An 18,196-nucleotide genomic window follows, 5' to 3' on the forward strand; every position below is an offset into this window, starting at 1 on the left:
CTTTTAACAACTTACAATTGAGGATATCTTTAATAAAGTAGAAAGAGAGAAAGTGCCCTAATATTTTACAGATATCTCTTCTACTTGTATAATGGTATTTGTTTATCTTTGGGTTTCCAAAATACCAAGCACAGTGCAAGCAGTGGGTATTCAGTTAATGCTTATGAACTAAATAAAGTTGTCTTTTCAATGCATTTATAGCCATTGGCTCACTTGGCCTAACTAAACATCCCCTGAGCCATTATCCCAGTTTTTTAGATGAGGAACACTAAGATCTATACAAGGTCATAAAAGTAATAAATAGTGCATCCTGAACTGAAATCTACTTATTACTTTCCTCATTTAAGTACTGAGGGAGAGAGGGAAAGAGAATATACATGCTTCATTACATATGACTCATTGTTTTTTAATTTTTACAGTATTACAGGAAAGTAAGTGTTTAATAAAACCTGTTAACATGACAAAACATAAGGCATATAAATTTTACAACTTCAACTCTCAACTGATAATAATTGACTTTGTATCAATCACAATTTTGCCTCAATTCTTCTATACATAGTCATTTATTGAAAGTTCTTGAGAAATGTTTGGATGAATTATCAAAAGACAAACATAAAGATAAAGATATAAAAATATAGTATTTAAATATTACTTCATAATTTGAATGGCTATTGATCTAATTACTGTTACAGAAATAGGTTTGAAAGAATCATTATACACTTTGTAGCAAGCTGAATGTCAGAATATTATTATACTTAAAACAGCACTCTATACATTTCAAGAATATGAATTAGAGATTTCAGGTTTTAGCTTATTATTTGATCATTGAATAAAGATTTTTAAGTGGAAATCTATTTATGGCATATTTTAGAGTCAAAGTATTATATAAGGAAAAGTGAAGATGATCCCTATGGAGTTAAATCATATGATTTTTCTATTTTAATTCTACTGACCATATGACATTGGGGAAGGTCATTGAATTTTTCTGAGCCTCAATTTTGGGGTATGTACAACCACAATAATGTATATCTTCCCTTGCCTCCCTTCCAAGGTTGTAGGGAGGATGAAATTTGACAATGCACATAAAAATACTTTGCAATTTTTTTGCTTATTATGACATTGTTTGTTTTATGACATTATACTGCTGATTATTTACATAATGAAATATCCTCTAGGAAATAAAATATCTGGACATCACTACAGTCAATAAGGACAGTATATCTATTGCTGAAAGAGCTGTATTGTGATTCATGGAGCAAAAATGTAAAATTAAACAAGCTGCTGAAAACGTAAATATAGGAATTAGCCCAGTGGTATTTGTTTTTCTGTCCCACTGAGGCTTTGGAGTTAATACCAATGTGTGTGTGTTTATATAACTATATACTGTCCTAAGAGATCCTAGAGAACCCCCACCAACTTTGGGCTCACTTACATTCTTGTCACAATGTAATTAGTGAGAGTAGTTGACCCCACAGTTCAGAATCCTCAAGCAATCTGAGAACAGAACTCACAGAAAATAAGCCGAATAGATACACTGCAATGACTGATGGCTTCCTTTGAAGAGGCGTCAATTTAACTTTAAATCCCTGAGCTCATCGAGAGCAGGGGAGAGAAAGGGTTGTCTTCAAATGCAGGAAGCTGTTGCCATAGCATTTGCCTCCTCTATCCCTGCCTACTTCTCCTCCCCACAAGCTGCAACAATTTGTGCTCCACCGTTTTCCTTCAGGAACCAGATGCATTTTTCAAAAGCCGGGACTCCAGTGGTGTGATACCTACACCACTTAATAACTGTACCGGTAAGGATATTGAATAAGTCTGAGGGTGCTATTAAGTTTCTCAGGACAAAATCATCTTTGCAGATGCAATTGCAGCACAGGAAACAGACTCAGGGAGAATTTTATCCCTCCCAAATCTCATTGGCCCTCTGCACAAGCCAAGCCACAATCACTCCTGCAACACAACCGAATCCTTTCAGCACTTGCAGCCGTGGACAGCTCCCTCGCCGCGCGGGCCAGTTCTCCGCAGTGAGGTGACTCGCGTTCAGCCTGCGCGGTTCGGTGCGGTACTCGACACCAAGTCCGCCAGCGCACACTGCACACGCGCTCCCTCCCTCCTCCCTCTCGGTGCCCCCGCCCCTCGCTCACCCGGCTCACTCCAGCGGCGACTTTGAGGGATTCCCTCTCGGGCAGCCTCTGCAGCATCACATCTGGCCTCAATCGCTGCTCCGAGATCATGGATCTCCGAGGAAGAACCGTTCTCAGCGTGGACAGACTTCGATTTCTTCTGATGCTGTTCTGTGAGTAGCGTTTTGGCAACCGCCAGGGCAGGGTTCACTCTTTGCAGAGAATCGAATCTGCATAGTAAAGTTTAAGGTCAAATGTGGCCCTAACGTTGTGTGTGTGTGTGTGTGTGTGTGTGTGTGTGTGTGTGTGTGTGTGTGTGTTTCCTTTTTGTGGGAGTGGGGGGTGGGGGGTGGGGGAGCGGAGGGACTTCCCCTCAGTGGCAGGAAATTCCCCAGAGAGCCACACACCTGTATGGCAATCCCAGACAAGATGCTGTAGGGTCCTGCTTCGTAGGGCTCAGAGCATTGCCAAGAAAGCTTTGGTTTACGAGCCTAAGATTAAGAAAAGGGCCAATCTGAATACAAATTAGTAAGGTTTACATTTTTAAATGTTTTATTTTGATTATAAATTAACAGCAACGAAGTCGGATTTGTCGACGCTAGGTTAGAGAAATGGCTCTCAGAGGGCACAGCAGCCGGCAGGGAAATTTATCACCCCAAAGTCCTCAGACCACGATCTTTCCACCCCTGTGCCCAAGACGAGAGGGCTCGCTGAGGCCCAAACCGATAGAATTTTTTGTTTGCTTGTTTGTTCTTCAGATACAATGGCTGGAATCATGGGAGAACAAGAAGTGGAAAATCTTTCAGGCCTTTCGACTAATCCTGAAAAAGATATATTTGTGGTGCGGGAAAATGGGACGACGTGTCTCATGGCAGAGTTTGCAGCCAAATTTATTGTCCCTTATAATGTGTGGGCCAGCAATTCTGTCGATGTAAGGAACCTTTTCCCTCCCAGCTTGCTCCTAGGGCTCCAGGGGAGAAGGGCACACTCCCTTAAGGCCCTGAAGACCTAGGTCGCCCGTCTTCCCCTCTGCGCCCTACAGGCTGCTCCTGAATGCTGCATGGGGGTTCAGGCTTATAACGCCTTCTGCCCGCCCTGCCTGCTTGGAAAGAACCTCTCCCCCGCCCCTTTCTCTGCTTCCCTAACGGCCGGGTCTGCACGCAGAGCATCTAACCGCATGTTCCCGGACCTGGGAGCGCGCGCGCAAAGGAGCGCCCAAGCGTGCGATCCGGAGTTTGGACGCGCCGCCCTTTACAGCTCGCACTCCGGCCCGCGCGCTGAGGGGGTGCGGGGCGTCTGTGTTCCCAGCTGCTCACGGAACAAGCTGATATCTCACTGACCCGGGGAGCTGAGGTGAAGGGTCGCTGTGGCCACAACGAGTCGGAGCTGCAGGTGTTCTGGGTGGATCGCGCGTATGCACTCAAAATGCTGTTTGTAAAGGTAACTGCGGCGGGGCGCGCAGAGAGGGAGTCAGACTCCGGGAGGGTTGGGCACAGGGGCTGCCCTAGGGTTTCCCCTCCCAGATTCGCGGGGGCGGTTAACGCTCTTCCCCCGCTCAGCAGGAAAGTCACAACATGTCCAAGGGACCCGAGGCGATGTGGAGGCTGAGCAAGGTCCAGTTTGTCTACGACTCCTCGGAGAAGACCCATTTTAAAGACGCAGTGGACGGTGAGTAGAGGATAGCGCGGCTGGGGAGGGAGCCTGGGGAACTCAGACACAGAGGGCAGGCGATCGCAGGCTTGCAGGCTAAATTCCTCCAGGGTTTTGGAAACGGATCCGGCCTTGCACTCCCTGGCCAAGTCCGCCCTAGTCTTGCTCTCCAAGGCGGAGGAAGCCGGAGCGCTGTGGAACCGCTGGTGCTCTGGACTTGCAGACGCGCAAGGAACCCAGCCGTCACCCATCGCCTGATCCTGGGTGAGATGTCTCTTGAGGGCCTGTCTTCCGGTGGCTGCTGCAGGATGACCTTCTTACCACTTGTCCTTTAAAGGCGCACGAAGAAGGGCAAGGCTGCATTTTTTATTGTCTTTTGCACCCCCTTATTTTCCTTTCGTGCTTAAACTTCAAAGGGGCCTTATGACTTTCCTTTTCGGTCAGAATTTCATGGCCTTCAGCTCTTTTGGCCCTTGGCAGGAGGCCTCACCACTGCAGCCACCCCGGAGTGGATTCTGAACATTTCCTAATTTATTAACCTTTCCTGCCCATCACTCCAACAACTCACCCAGAACCCCCAAAAATATGGTGGCAAGAGGAACACCCAGAACCCCCCCAAAATATCGTGGCAAGCTCCAGTTAGTGCTGGCATCTGCAGGGGCCATCAAAGACCACATTTAAATTAATGCATTTATTTTGTAAATTGTATGATCTACTCATAATGAAACTTTCCATGCTCTGGGCACCTGAATAGTGAAAAGATTTTTATTGAACGTCTACAAGAATACATATGTGATCCTTCCCTCTTCATCACAGTAAAAAGGGCATCTCTTCACCAAAATCCATATGCAAACATTTCCCACAGTTAAATTAGACCGAAAAAAAAAAACAAAACCAAACAAAACCCCTAACTCAGAAAAGGAGAACAGAGGTTGGGGGAGGCCTCCAACGGTTAAGTTTGTGTGCAAGGGTGTCTGCCCAGAGCACTAACAGCAGTCATGCTTTGCTGAGGAAGATGCTTTATTTTTTTGCAGGCCAGTGTGAGATGTGGAAAATCAAGTCCCTGTTCTTTCTGTGTCTTTGGAATCTCTGTTGTTAGGTTTTATATAGTTAAAAGGGTTAGGTTTTAGGTATCCCTCTCCTCTTCCAAAAACAAATTCCAAATTAATACTTAAGGAGACTCCCTGCTCATGAAAGAATGGGTGCATTCACCCCTCTGATGTCATCGGCAGAGCCCCAGCTGGGCAAGACAACACAGAGGATTGGAGGGGAGTCTGGAGCTGAGAGCCAGCTATCCAGCACATGAGGAGGGTTCTGCCAGCGAGAGGGGCCTAACTATTGCTTTGGGCCTTCCCTGCAGCTGGGAAGCACACAGCCAACTCGCATCACCTCTCTGCCTTGGTCACCCCAGCTGGGAAGTCCTACGAGTGTCAAGCCCAGCAGACCATTTCACTGGCCTCCAGCGATTCGCAGAAGACCATCACCATGATCCTGTCTGCAGTCCACATCCAGCCCTTTGACATCATCTCTGATTTTGTCTTCAGTGAAGGTAGGCAGGTGGAGAGGCAAGAGGAGATGGGGGAGGAAGGTGGAAAGACTGAGCTCAGGAGGGACGTGGAAGGGGAACTGCCAGGGTGCCACTGGGATTTTCTCTACAATATCGTGGTGCTGCCTCCCTCTGTACAAAGACTAAATGCAGCAAACTGAGCCGTATCAACTTCCTTCAATGGCTGCTTCTTTTCCCCTCTCTCTTGTTCTTCACTTCCTTCTTTTCCTCTTTCTTTCTTTCTTTCCCTTCTATCCTTTTTTCTCCTTATTTCTTTATCTTTCCCTTCCTCCCCTCCTTTGCCAAAGGAGGAACTTGATAGGGAGAAAGACAAGAAAGTCACTTGGGAGAACATATACAATTTTGATGCAAGTTTCCCAAGGGAAAGTCAGCTAACAATCCCAAGCAGTTAACTAGAGAGCCCTGGATTGGAAAAGGGCCTCTGCTTCTGTGGGCCTCAGCTTCTCCATGTTCTCTAGACATTTCCAGCTCTAGGTTTCCCACCATTTCCATTTCCACTGTGAGTCTAAGGTTTTGAATGCAATAGGTCTGTGTGTGTGTGTGTGTGTGTGTGAGTCATGAAGTCCTGCTTCTATCCAGCACTTACCTTTGTGGGGAAGGACACACACGAAGCTCCAGGGAGGCAAGGGTCCCGGATCCACTCCCTCTGGGGCGTGAAGGAAGGGCTTCTTGTCAGTCTGTGGGAGCCCTGAAAGGGGACCAGGCAGGATGCAGTGGGGGCAGGTTCAGGGTGCCCGCATCCTCTTGGTTTCTCTGCATCCCAGCAGAGGTAGGGTGGGAGGGGAGCCCACCTTCTGCAGTTTGTCCAGATCTAGCAACAATTTACACTGGGCAAGGGTAGGGTAAGCGACTCCTTCAGCTCATTTGTTTTCTCATTCTCTTTTGTCTGGAGGAGGTTGTTAAAGACAGCTTAATATTCTTGTTCATTCCTATGGTTAAGAAATGGGGAGAGATTCTGATTGCTTGATGGGTACCTGCCTTTGGGCTAGAGATCCCAGGTAAATATGACCATTTGAATGTGTAGGATATTAGGGAATCCCCATCTGGATCACACACACGTCATTCAATCATCCCCAAGGAGTCCAGCCTTCATAAGATGCCCCTCGCACTCAAAGTATACTGAACAGCATTTCTCCCCCCATGATTGTCCAGAAGGCACGTGGGAATTCCTGCGTTAAACTGCCCTGGACGGAATGAGCTGCTTCTTATTCATCTTTGTATTTTTAGCACCTAATCCAGTGCTTGGCACATCGCAGATACCCTGCTAACTTTGTTGAACTGATATTCTGAAACTGTGGACTCAATTAATATGGATACTTCCAGATGCTTCAGTGCCAGGCACATCAGAACTGAATCAGTCTAGTAAAGCCGTGTCACACTTACCTGTAATGTGGCAATATGGAAGCTAGTCCATTTCCACGTATTTTCTACAAAATTGAAACTAAACTAAATGTCAAGATCCGGACACTAAAAAACAAAAAAACTGTTGGATTAGGAAAGTATTTATAAAATCCAACAGTATCTTTCTTAAACTGAAACCATTACATATAATTCAAAGTCACTGGACTTAGGACTACTGCTGAACGGGAATTCATTATGAAAATACTAGATCATGTAATATCTGTCCCCAGGGAACTTACCATAGATACTTTTGAGTTTATATGGGTATTTTCTATAGTTGCTAATCACTTTGTTTTTCACTGGCCGGCGTCTTCACTTCTTGGCATTACTGGTGCTGTAATGACAGCTTTTACTAGATCCTTACCACAACTTCACCCTAACCTGCTCTGGGTTATTTCTAAGTTGTTGCTTACAGTCATTTGTGAACGGAGAACTTACATCTCATCGGCGTTAGAACTGTGTACAAAATAAGAGTAAATGAAGACTGAATAAGGAGCTGAGCTATTTTCCTAAAAATCCATGATGCTCTTGGGGTGGACTTTATGACGTCTTTTGTATAAACAGCAGTTTTCCTCCACGTCCAGAGCCTAGATGGGTCGACTTGCAGAGTTTGCAAGCACACATAATTTTCTGAATGCAGATGTGTAAAGCACAAGCAAATTGCACTTGTCTTACCCAGGCTTTTCTGAGTAATAATTAGGATGTCCCCTCCTCTGTGGTGCCCTGGGGCTCAAGCCATTCAGCTCTTGGGAGGAACCTCATTCAGAATCACTCACTGGATCGATGTGATGTGCCTTTGTGTGGCAGGACTCCTTTTGTTCCTGGCTTCTCTTGTCTGTGCCTCTCAGCCCCTGCCCCCAGGGTGTTTTGTAGGAGATGGTTTAATTTGATTTGGTGCAATCTGAAAGAGCCCTTTTGGAGTGCCTTTTGGGGACCTGGCACTAGGTCCCCACCACTAGAATAGAAGGAGGCTCTAGATGTGTTGCTGATGTGTGTGTGGGTGTGGATGGTGCACGCCTGCGTGGGGGGCATCCGGTTATATGTCTGCACACCCGCTGCAGGGCTGTGTACTTGTGCTCCGTCATGTGTGTGCAGGACCTACAGCAGAAGGGTTTCCCATGAAGAGCCTCTTCCCAGTATAAGGGGGTCATGCCTAGTGGTCTGCAGTCTCCTACATGTCTCCTTCATAGATTCTGAGAAAAGCAAGGAAGGGTCAGTGAAATGGGTGAGTGGACACTCATAGGGCCTGAGAGCAGCCTGGTTGGGGATGACGTCTTGATCACGCAAATCCCTTTAGTGCATTGAGCTTGGCTACTACCCTGATCCCTGGCCAAAATCGCTTAGCTTAGCATATCTCTAGCTTCACTGTGCACAACAGTGGTGATCGTGTTAACACAGAGTCTGGTTCATTCGGTCTGGGGGCAGAGCCCAAGAAGCTCCATTTCTAGCAAGCTCCCTGGTGATGCTGCTGGTCCATGGCAAACTGTGCAGGGATGGGGGGAAGGCTGAGGGAGTTTTGAGCTGATCTAAGAAAATGATAGGAGCATGCAAGGCAGTGGTAACACACAAGCCTCACTGGGTGGCGCTTGGACAGGGTTGGGTGAGAAAAGCCTCTCATAGCATGCGACTGTCCACAGGGAGGCTTACAGCATGCTGGGGACTGCTATCTAGAAGGAGAGGAGGGCAGGGGATTTCTTGTCAGGGAGAGGGGTGTCAAGAGGGAGCTAACAGTCTAGGTCTCTGGGTAAAAGAGCTCTGAGGGCAGCAGAAGCTGGGTATTTATCTTATCAAGAGCATCATTGTACGCAAAGCAGGCAGGCTCTAAATGGCTAAAAATGTGTTTGGTCTGTTTTTAAAGTAACTAGATGTGTAAAAATTTGAGTTTGGCCCAGGAAGGCTTTTGAGCTAATGGGTCTCAGCTTGCAGTTAAAATATAAACCACCAAGGGGCCAATAGGGGCTGGCTTGTTTCTATAACAAATACACTTGATGTGGCAAAACTCACCTGTAGTTCAAGGCAGCCCACGGTTTCACAGCTGGTGTTGGGTAATTGTCCTTCCATAATTCACTCCTTGTCGTGGGTCCCTTTGTGGCCCCTGAAGACTTCTGACTGTGATGGGATGGGGGATGCATCACTGGGAGGGAACAAATCTACCTGAGTATTTGAAAGGCTTGAATTAAAGGCAACTTCATGGGTCAGGACAGAAGAAAGATAATAGAACACGAAAGTGTCTCTGTGCCCCTTTGTTAGAGACTCAGGTTTAGGAGGCATTCAAATCACCATGTATAGACCCAGCCCTTCTTAATTCTCAAGGAGGAGGGAAACAAAGAAACCCGCGAAGGAGGTCCTGAGATCCGCGTTTACAGTGGTGACGCTGAGGCTGGGGGAAGTGGGATACCGGCCGAGGCTGCACTCCTGGTGGCTGCCAGGGCTGGATGGGAACTTGTCTTTGGGTAGCAGGTGCAGTGCTGTTAACATCAGCTGCTCCCTCTGAGCAACTGTAACAAACACGTGACTGCAGGAGGCGCCTTCAGAAAGGTCGTTGGGTGCCCTGAATTTGGGAGCTTTTATTCATTGTTTCTAACAGCGTGATGGGGAGACCCCACCTGATCAGTATTTTACCCAGATCCATGGGAAAAACTACCTGTGATTTAGTGGAAATGAGTGTACACTACTCCCAGCGGAGCGCCCCAAGGCTGGCTGCCATGCTGCAAACCAGAGACGGGTTTGCCAACGCTGGTCCAGAGCGCAGCGGAGACGTGTGGTTTGCTTGGCACCTCCCAGCCAGGAATAGGGTCAGCTGGGTGGTTGCTCCTCAGGGCCTCCTGGGGAAGCATGCAGAGGGGGAGGCTCCTGTTATTAACACCACAGAGGACTGTAGAGAGGGTTGGAATACGGGGGCCCCGTGCAGGGCCGTGGAGCTGGCCAGCTGTGGAATTCGGTCCTGGAACACGGTGTTTTAGGTCTGATTCTGCAAGAAGCAGATCCTCTTTGAGTGTGTAAGTAGTTTATTTAGGAGGTGGTTCTAGAAAGCACTGTTAGGGGTGGGGAAGTGGGCTGGGAAGACAAGGCAGCTAGTAGAGGTGTGTAAGTGAGCAGGTTACCACTGTGGGCCCCTGGGGCTCGCAGGGCTGGCACCCACCTCCGAGTTATCCCACCAACTCCCATCTGCCACGGACGTTGACTCTCTGGGACGGGCGTCTAACCTGCCTTGTAGTCAGAACCCACTGGAATGTGTGGGAATGTTGAATGCAGAGGGGACAAGATACTGTCTGTGTCTGCCCTGGTGGAGCTTACAGGCTAGTGGGAAAGAGTTTATATAACTCTCCCTTATGCTCGCTGTGTTCCTGGCATGCAGTGACATCAATGAACCATGCTTTTATTATCTTATTTATTTTTATGTTTACGTCTTGGTGACAGTATCTGCTTATCTCCAGCCAAAGATCTCCAAAACCCGCTCATCGTAACAGCTTCTGAGTACACAAAACATCTTTTACTGAGGTTACAGGAGTCCAGAGTCAGCCAAAGGAAATGTGGGAAGAAGGGCAAACCCCTCTTTCTAGCTGCCCTGTCAGACAGCAGAGGGAAGCACAGCCAGCAAAAGTCTTGCCCTCCTTCACAGCAACAGCTGTCGGCTTGACTCCTGGCCTGTTACCCATCTCAGTGCTGTTCGTTTAGGGACAATACAGAGTCCTCACAGTTTGTTTGCCTCAGGGATTAAATGCAACTTTAAAATGCTGTAGTCATCAAACAAAACAAAATTAAACACACGCCTAGAAAACAGAACCTGAGATGAATCAGGACTTCTGTGCGGACACCAGGCTGATGGTTGAGGGGACCTGAGTTGGCAGGCGGCAGTGGACAGTTACACCTCTTTTGACTGATCTGTTTTCTTCTGGTTCTTTCCAGTGACTGGGCTGGTTGTTGTTTTTTCCAGTCATGGACCGTCTACCCTGGGTCTCTGTTTTGAGTTCTCTAGAGCCGTAAGTCCGGCCCTGGCAGAGGCATGAGGGGCCCCAAGGCTGTGGATGTAGATGAGGAATTAGGGGTCTCTGAGCACCCGGAGCCAGATGCTGAGCGGGGCTAAGCCTAGGGGTGCTCTTTTCCCAGGCAGAGGTCACAGTCAGCAATCCTTGTTTTGCAATCTGTGGGTTGTGTAATCAGTTTACTGCACAGGATATTAACCCTGGGGTCCACAGTTCTGTGGATAGAATTCAGGAGGGTCTGTAAATTTCAGTGGGAAAAATTCACGCCCTTATCTTCACTAATTTCTAATTAATATCTAACATTTCCTTGGATTATAAATAAAGGTAATAACCCACAGTGGTATTAGTCATACCTGTGTCTTTGTCACCAACAGAAACCATAGATGCTTTCCTCCCACGTGTTTGTGCAGCTCTTGCAAAGTAACAATGACGCGTCTCACTACTTTGCCATCCCAGCCCACATCCTTGTGCACTAATAAAGAAGTACGTATGCAATTGTCTCCCGGATTATTTAAAAATAGCTGAATTATTTAAGAGCTGCATTTCAGTGTAGTCTATTTCACTTGTCATCTTATGGATTTCATTCTTACGCATTTATAAGCATTATTCTGAGAAGGGGCGATAATTTCATCAAGTGGACACTAAAAAGATTATAACCTCTGCTTTAGCGGGTCATGACCAGCACGATTTTAAATGAAAGAGAATAGAAAAGAGGATAAATTATTAGAGGCACAAAGTAAGGATAACTACTGCTCTATAAAACTTTGGTTTTGGTGATGTGTGTCTACATAGGTTCAGGGCTGTAATGTAAAATATAGTTTTTCCTGTGGGTCAAAGGCAGGGTGAAAAACATTGATTTAAGTCTGAGAGGGGAATGTGTATCCTTCTTTTATGGGTTCACAATCTCTTATCTAATACCCTTGGGGCTAGATGTTTTTTCGGAGGTCAGAATATTTTGGACTTTCAGAAGAGAATGCATCGCATCATCCATACATTATATGAGACCCAGGAGAGTCAGGGCAGCCCCGTGAAATCAAACATATGAATGTATCTGTTTCCTGCGGGGAAACACGTGCATCTTTGTGCTGAGGAGGAGAAATGACACTCAGGGGTGTCCTGACGTTAGTTGAAGCCAGCTTTTGCTGCCAAAGGAACGATACAAAGTACTTGTGATTTCCAGAGCTTTGTGGATTTTGGAATGGTGGAGAGGGAAGGAGGGCTCAGCAATTCCCCTTTATGTGACCACTTAATGAATGCAGGTGGGTGGGGACGCGGATTCAGTATTTTTCAGGATAATTTTTGACATCCCCTTATTTTTCCGTGATTAACTTTGACCGGTCCATAGTTTAATACTCACTTTATATTCCCTTTCCTCTCATATTGTTAGTTCATGTTTTCCCCTAAGGCAACAAAAAGCAATTTTTAAAGAAATAAACCATAATAGTATTTCAACCACATTTTTTTTTGCCAAAATACATCATGCTTTTCACCTCCATCTTCATTCGAGGATATATGATATATTCCCCATAACTACACCAGTGTTATTATCCATTTAAGGATAATACTTTTGGTACTTTGATTCTGACACCAATTCTGAAGTGTGAGTGTTTTCACCAACCACCATGCAATTCTCTAACACCAGCTGGGTGGCCTACAAGTCAACTCAGTTCTGACACCATCTACCTGGAGCTGCCATCAGACCCCACAGGTGAAGGGCTCAGTTCTTCAAGACTGCCCTCTGTCCCCACTTCAGGTGCCAAACACCCAGGATACCACCTGTTCTTCTGACAGACCTGCTTATGGATTGGAGGTCCCCACCTCCTCCTTGGGTTTGATTAATTTACTAAAGCCGCTCATGGAACTCAGAGAATAACATTCTACTCACTAGACTACTGGCTTGTTATAAAATGAAATAACTCAGGAACAGCCAGATGGAAGAGACACACAGGGCAAGGTGTGGGGAAAGAGCGCAGGGCTTCCATGATCCCTCCAGGCACCATTTTCCCCAAATCTCCATGTGTTCCCGACTGGAAGCTCTCCGAACCCTGTCCTTTTGGGGTTTTACAGACATGATTGATTAGATCATTGGCCATTGGAGACTGAACCCAATCTTCAGCTCCTCTTCCCTCCCAGGAAATCAGGAGGGAAGGCTAAAAGTTCCAACCCTTTAATCTAATGGGGGCTGGTTGTTTCCCCTGCCAACCAGCCCCCAACCTTAGGTGACCTAAGGGCTTTCCTAAACTCATCTCATTAACATAAACTCAGGTGTGATTGAACAGGATTTGTTAGGAATATCCAGCGATGAGTTTGCAGTGGCACACGGAAACTGAGCAAACGCCACAGTCTACGTTAACATTACACAGGTGTCGGTGTGTTGTGGTGAGGAGAAAACCATTGGTTGTTAACAAAATCTCTATGCCAAGAGACCCCACTTCTTTTTTTTTTTTTAAATGGTAAAGCCAAATTTTATTATATTCAGATCTCAGTTCTCAGATGATGGTTTCGTTTTTTTGTTTGTTTTTTAAACATTTTTTTATTGAGTTATAGTCATTTTGCAATGTGTCAAATTCAAGAGACCCCACTTCTACTCACTGTTCTCTTCATAGAGGCAACGGTGTATCACGGGAGAAAACCAACCTTCTGTCTTTGGAGTTCTGGGCCCATAATTGTCCCTGGTGCACCAGATGACAATAAGTCTCTTCCCCAGGAAATGGGTATATCGGGCCACAAGCTATTATGAATAAAGCTTCTATGAACATTTATGTTCAAGTCTTTTTGTGTCCATATTTTTGCATTATTTTTGGGTAAATACCTAGGAACGGAATTCTGGATTGTTAGGTAAGTTCTAAGGCATATTTGCCTTTATTAGAAACTGCTAAACAGTTTCACAAAGTGGTTGTGCCATTTCCCACCAATGGTAGATAAGCATTCCAATTGTGCCAAATCATTGTCAACACTTGGAATTTTCAGACTTTCTGAAAGCTGTGTATTTATCTGTGATTCTGTCTATATACATTAGACATCAGTAAGAAGTTCAAAAAATTAAATCAACAATTAAAATGGTGGTGGTTGTGTCTCATGTCCAAACTGAATATTTAAATAAATCATTTGGATATTTTATTGACATCCTCCAGGAATTCAGTAACTGAATGTTGTCCTATTTAATTGGTATGTTTTTATTGCACAGTATGCAGAAATATTAAGGGGTGAGGTCTTCAAGTTGGTTGAGAAATGCTATTTCTGAAAAAATATTTCCCTAAAGTTTCCTTGAGAAATCTTTTCATCTCTAGCTGCCTTTCTTTTTGTTGTCGGGACTTATGGTTCAGAATATTTTGACAGGACCTCATTGCTTTTCTTCTTCTTTCCCGTTTCAGAGCATAAATGCCCAGTGGACGAGCGGGAGCAGTTGGAGGAAACCTTGCCTCTGATTTTGGGGCTCATCTTGGGCTTCGTCATTGTGGTAACGCTGGTGATTTACCACATCCACCACAAAATGACTGCCAACCAGGTCCAGGTCCCTAGGGACCGATCCCAATATAAGCACATGGGCTAGGGGCCATCAGACAGGCAGCCCCCAAGCCCCTCTCCCCCTGGCTGGATCAGATAGAGAAACAAAAGCACTTTCCACCTTGTACACGGGATATACCAAAATAGCTACAACCAAACAGGCCTGGGTATTCAAGTCTTGCTTGGCCTGCATCCATGCTTAAACCCCGGGATGGGGGGATTCTTTTGGGTTCATGGGGTGAAGAGCAGTTGTTCTCTCTCTGCTGGGGATTGGGAGGGAGAGGTCAGCCAGCTTTATGCTCATGGTGGCTTGGCTTTGACTCTCCAAGGAGCAACACATACAACTCAGAGGCGTATTTGGGTCTAAAGTTTAGGGAGTGGAACCACAGTTCTTTTGGAAAGATAGCTCTTAAGGTTCAAGAGGAACATTGGATGCTTTGATCCCTTGAAAACAGATGGCTTACCCTATACTGTTGTCAATGCACACAAAACACAGCCTGACGCTCCCTGCAGCAAGACCCCTGAAAGTGACCTGTGCTTCTGGCTGGCGTTCCGCATGTCTGGTCATTGTCTTGGGAATGTTTCACTGCTCCCTGCATCCAGTGACTTCGCAGCACAAGAACCTGTTTAATATAACTATGCAGAGTTGTTTGGACTTCATAGTGCGTCAGGTCTGACTAAGGGGACCTGAAGAAGCAATCCATGTGAATTTGTTTTTCAAAATGAATTAAAACACAGTACTGTCTAACGTTTGGCTGCTTTCTTGAAACAAGAAAACAAAACTAAAATGGTTTCTGTGGCATCCAGAAGCGAGAGGGGGCTGGTGAAGGTGGGCTTTTCATTCCTGCAGGGGGAAAAGCAAAGACGAGTAGGTAGCAATGAGGGGAAGTTGGCTTTTCCAGGTGAAAAATTATGGATTTATTTTGGCAAATGTAAGTACTGTTAATAATGGACTTCTTGAACAATTGGTCTAGTGTAGATTCTAATGCTTCTTGGTCTTGAGTTTGACATTTTGGATTAAAAAGCTGGACTGAACATGGTCGCTTAGGTTGAGTTTTATTTGAAATAAAATGTAATTTGCTAACATTTCCTAGAAAAATGTACATAGTTTGAATTTCACTCACTTTCTAAATATTCATTTTTTCGAAGATCTGAGGGCAGCTATGGGAAATCCTTTTCTCTGGTGTTAGGGTGGGAATCCCTCCACCCTCATAAAATCACCACCATGTGAGAGGCAGCTCATGAATTATTTCCCCAAGCCTTTAACTGTTGACAGTAGCACATCCTTAGAAGTTCATTGTCCCAGCAAATCTTGATAAGTACCCCTCCTGTTGCTCTCCTATTTTCTGTTTGTTTGCTGCTTTGTCAACCTCAGTTTTTCCTTGCATGATCTCTTTTCAGTGTCTGCCTGGTACCAGTGAGGATCAAGCCCTGATTCCTCATAAAAGTTGCATGCTGCACAAGGAACAGGAGATACCTTTGGTGCCGGTGGACACCCCTCACCCCCACCAACGTTTCCTCCACCCTTCCACCATCTGTGATCAGCTTATCCCCAGGCCCCAAACTTGACAAGCCCTTTCCCTTTTAGCATCTCATGTATCTGTAAGAAACTTCCTATTTACCTGGAACCATCAAAGGATCTGGGGAGAAATGGACACTTCGATATATCAATGACTTACTCTTGCTTTCTGGAACCTCTTCAGAAAAAAAAAATTTAAACTTTCCTGAGTTATACTTTGGAAAACTTCATGTTTACTTAATTTAATTTACTTTTACAAAAGTAAAGTTTTGAAAAACAATTTACTTTCACAAAACATAGAACTCAGTATTAGTTTTGGAATTGTCATTCATTCATTCAGTTTTTGAGCACCTACTGAGTGCAGGCTCAGTGCTGGGTGTACAGTCATAAACTTGACAACTGGGAGTCCATAGGGGGATAAATGACAAGAAAACACACATACACGTATGCAGATCATTCTAAATAGAAAAAAAAAATTACTCTGGTGCTTTTCAAGATGTTTTCTCATGGCCACACCCCTGTCTAAGCTGAAAAATTAGCTCTTCCAAGAATTCAAATTTCTTAGTTCTCAGAATTAAGAGTGATTTTTTTTTCCCATCTACAATATGTAGTAGGTATAAAAAGCCATATTACTATGACTATTATTATTAGTATTAATCAATGCACCTTTATCTACATGTCCTAAAATTAGGTCTCAAGATCAGCCTACTTTCTATGCGCTTAGCCTTATTTTTCTCAGCCCTTTTTTAATCTTCAACTAAGCAGAATCAAAGGGAGCCTCCTGACGAGGGCAGGGACAGGGGCCTCTAGGTGGACAGGGCAGCCCTGGGCTCCCTTCATGTTCACTGCTATTGTCCAGCATTTCACGGAGGTTCCTGCGACAGGAACAAGCTGAGGGGTGGCTCATCTATCTGCATTGCTTCCGGAGCTCAGACTCGACTTGGGAAAGAAAACAAAGAGATAAACCACAGATGCTCAATTACCCCTTTAACTGTCATTTTTCTTTTCCACTGGAGTTTTAAAGACAAACGCCTCCAGGCACAAAAGGATGCTGTGCCTGGTTGCTGGTCTGCCTGCCGGAAAAGCCAGGCTGGATGAGCCATGAGCATATTTCTTTTGGGGGAGGGGAAGTTTGATTTCAATTCTGAGCTTGGGTCTTTGCAGGGTTCCCCCATTCTCCAGAAAGAACTCCCAGTGAAGCTGCCGCAGGGGGCAGGGAGACTGTTTTCCAGCCCCAGAAATTCCTCTAAACTACAACCAGTCTCCAATTGTCCAATCTTTCCATTAACAAAGACTTGGCCAAGCCACGTGGATGGGGGAGTCACTGGAGCAATGTGAGTGGAGAAACGGGAGGAAAGATGGAAATAATGCCCTGAGGTATCTGATGGAGGGCAGAAGCACTGGGGTGTGTTACAGGGGAGGGTAGTCCAAACTGACACCGGACACAAACACCTCCCTGGAACAAATACCCAAGGAATCTGACCCAGACAGTCACAGCTTTATTTATTTACACAGATTTCAGTTAAAAAAAAAAGGCAGTTTTCGAGCAGCCTGCATCAGAATCGTCCCACATGGCTGTTGAGAGATGTTAGTTTTAGGGCATCATCCCAGACTGATTGAGAATCTCTATGGTGACACCCTAGCATCAGTGGTTACACTATTTACTCTCTCCAGGTAATTTTGATGCAGCAGCATGACTACTTCTGGTTTTAAAAAAAGCCTTTGCTCTGAACCTACCTGCAACATTGGCTGAATTATTGGGCTTCTTTCTCTTCTCATTTTCTCATCTGAAAATCCCCTCTTTGCAAAGTTCTTCGAAGTTTCACTGCAGTGCCTTTACGTCCCTAGTATCCGCCTGGCACACTGGAGGTGTTCGATAAAACGTATTACTGATCATACCTTTCTAGCAGCATTCTTAACATGTGTGTTCAAATTACCTGCCATACACATTTATGAAAGTTCCAAAGGGACCGATGCAGGATTTTTTTTTGCGGTTTTTTTTTTTTTTTTGAACTTGGCATTCACAGTTTTCCGTGTCAGTTTATCCCGAATTCAGAGTATGTTTCTCTGCAGGGATTCTCTCCACCCAGTGAACCACTTAGGAAGTTGTCAGCTTGTGGGGGTCAGGAAGATGGTCAGAGTCCGTGAACTTGGATGAGAAGAAAATTATACCTTCCGTTTTACTAACCTCAGATGAAAGGCAGCATCTTCAGTCACGAACATAGGCACAAAACCACCGTAGTGTAAGCAGGACCCGTGTGTGTCATCAGGAGAAGGTACCGCTTTATATTCTTTGGAGATCCCTCAGGAAATCATCTGCATTCCTGATTTGAAATTATGGTAGTTACTACATCTTCCATCACAATCTTGTTATTAAATGCATTATAACCATAACATTAACAAATTTTTGAAAACGATACTTTAATTGGTTTCCTTTGTCAGC

The 18,196-nt window shown here is 45.2% G+C and overlaps 1 protein-coding gene across 2 annotated transcripts; it reads left to right on the plus strand.

Moving 5' to 3' along the window:
- The first annotated feature begins 1,621 nt into the window (after positions 1-1,621).
- LAMP5 (lysosomal associated membrane protein family member 5) lies at positions 1,622-14,982 on the plus strand. 2 transcript variants are annotated; one of them, XM_064496849.1, is made up of 6 exons: positions 1,622-2,296; positions 2,882-3,054; positions 3,432-3,563; positions 3,683-3,791; positions 5,134-5,322; positions 14,102-14,982. In XM_064496849.1, the coding sequence occupies exons 1-6, from the start codon at positions 2,233-2,235 to the stop codon at positions 14,278-14,280; spliced, it is 846 nt and encodes a 281-aa protein (XP_064352919.1). In that variant the 5' UTR covers positions 1,622-2,232; the 3' UTR covers positions 14,281-14,982. The 2 variants fall into 2 exon arrangements, with proteins under 2 accessions (XP_064352919.1, XP_010992705.1); XM_010994403.3 differs by having other exon boundaries at positions 3,686-3,791.
- Positions 14,983-18,196: the final 3,214 nt, after the last annotated feature.

The sequence above is a fragment of the Camelus dromedarius genome, chromosome 18 (genome assembly GCF_036321535.1).
Source record: "Camelus dromedarius isolate mCamDro1 chromosome 18, mCamDro1.pat, whole genome shotgun sequence".
Lineage (NCBI taxonomy): Eukaryota > Metazoa > Chordata > Mammalia > Artiodactyla > Camelidae > Camelus > Camelus dromedarius.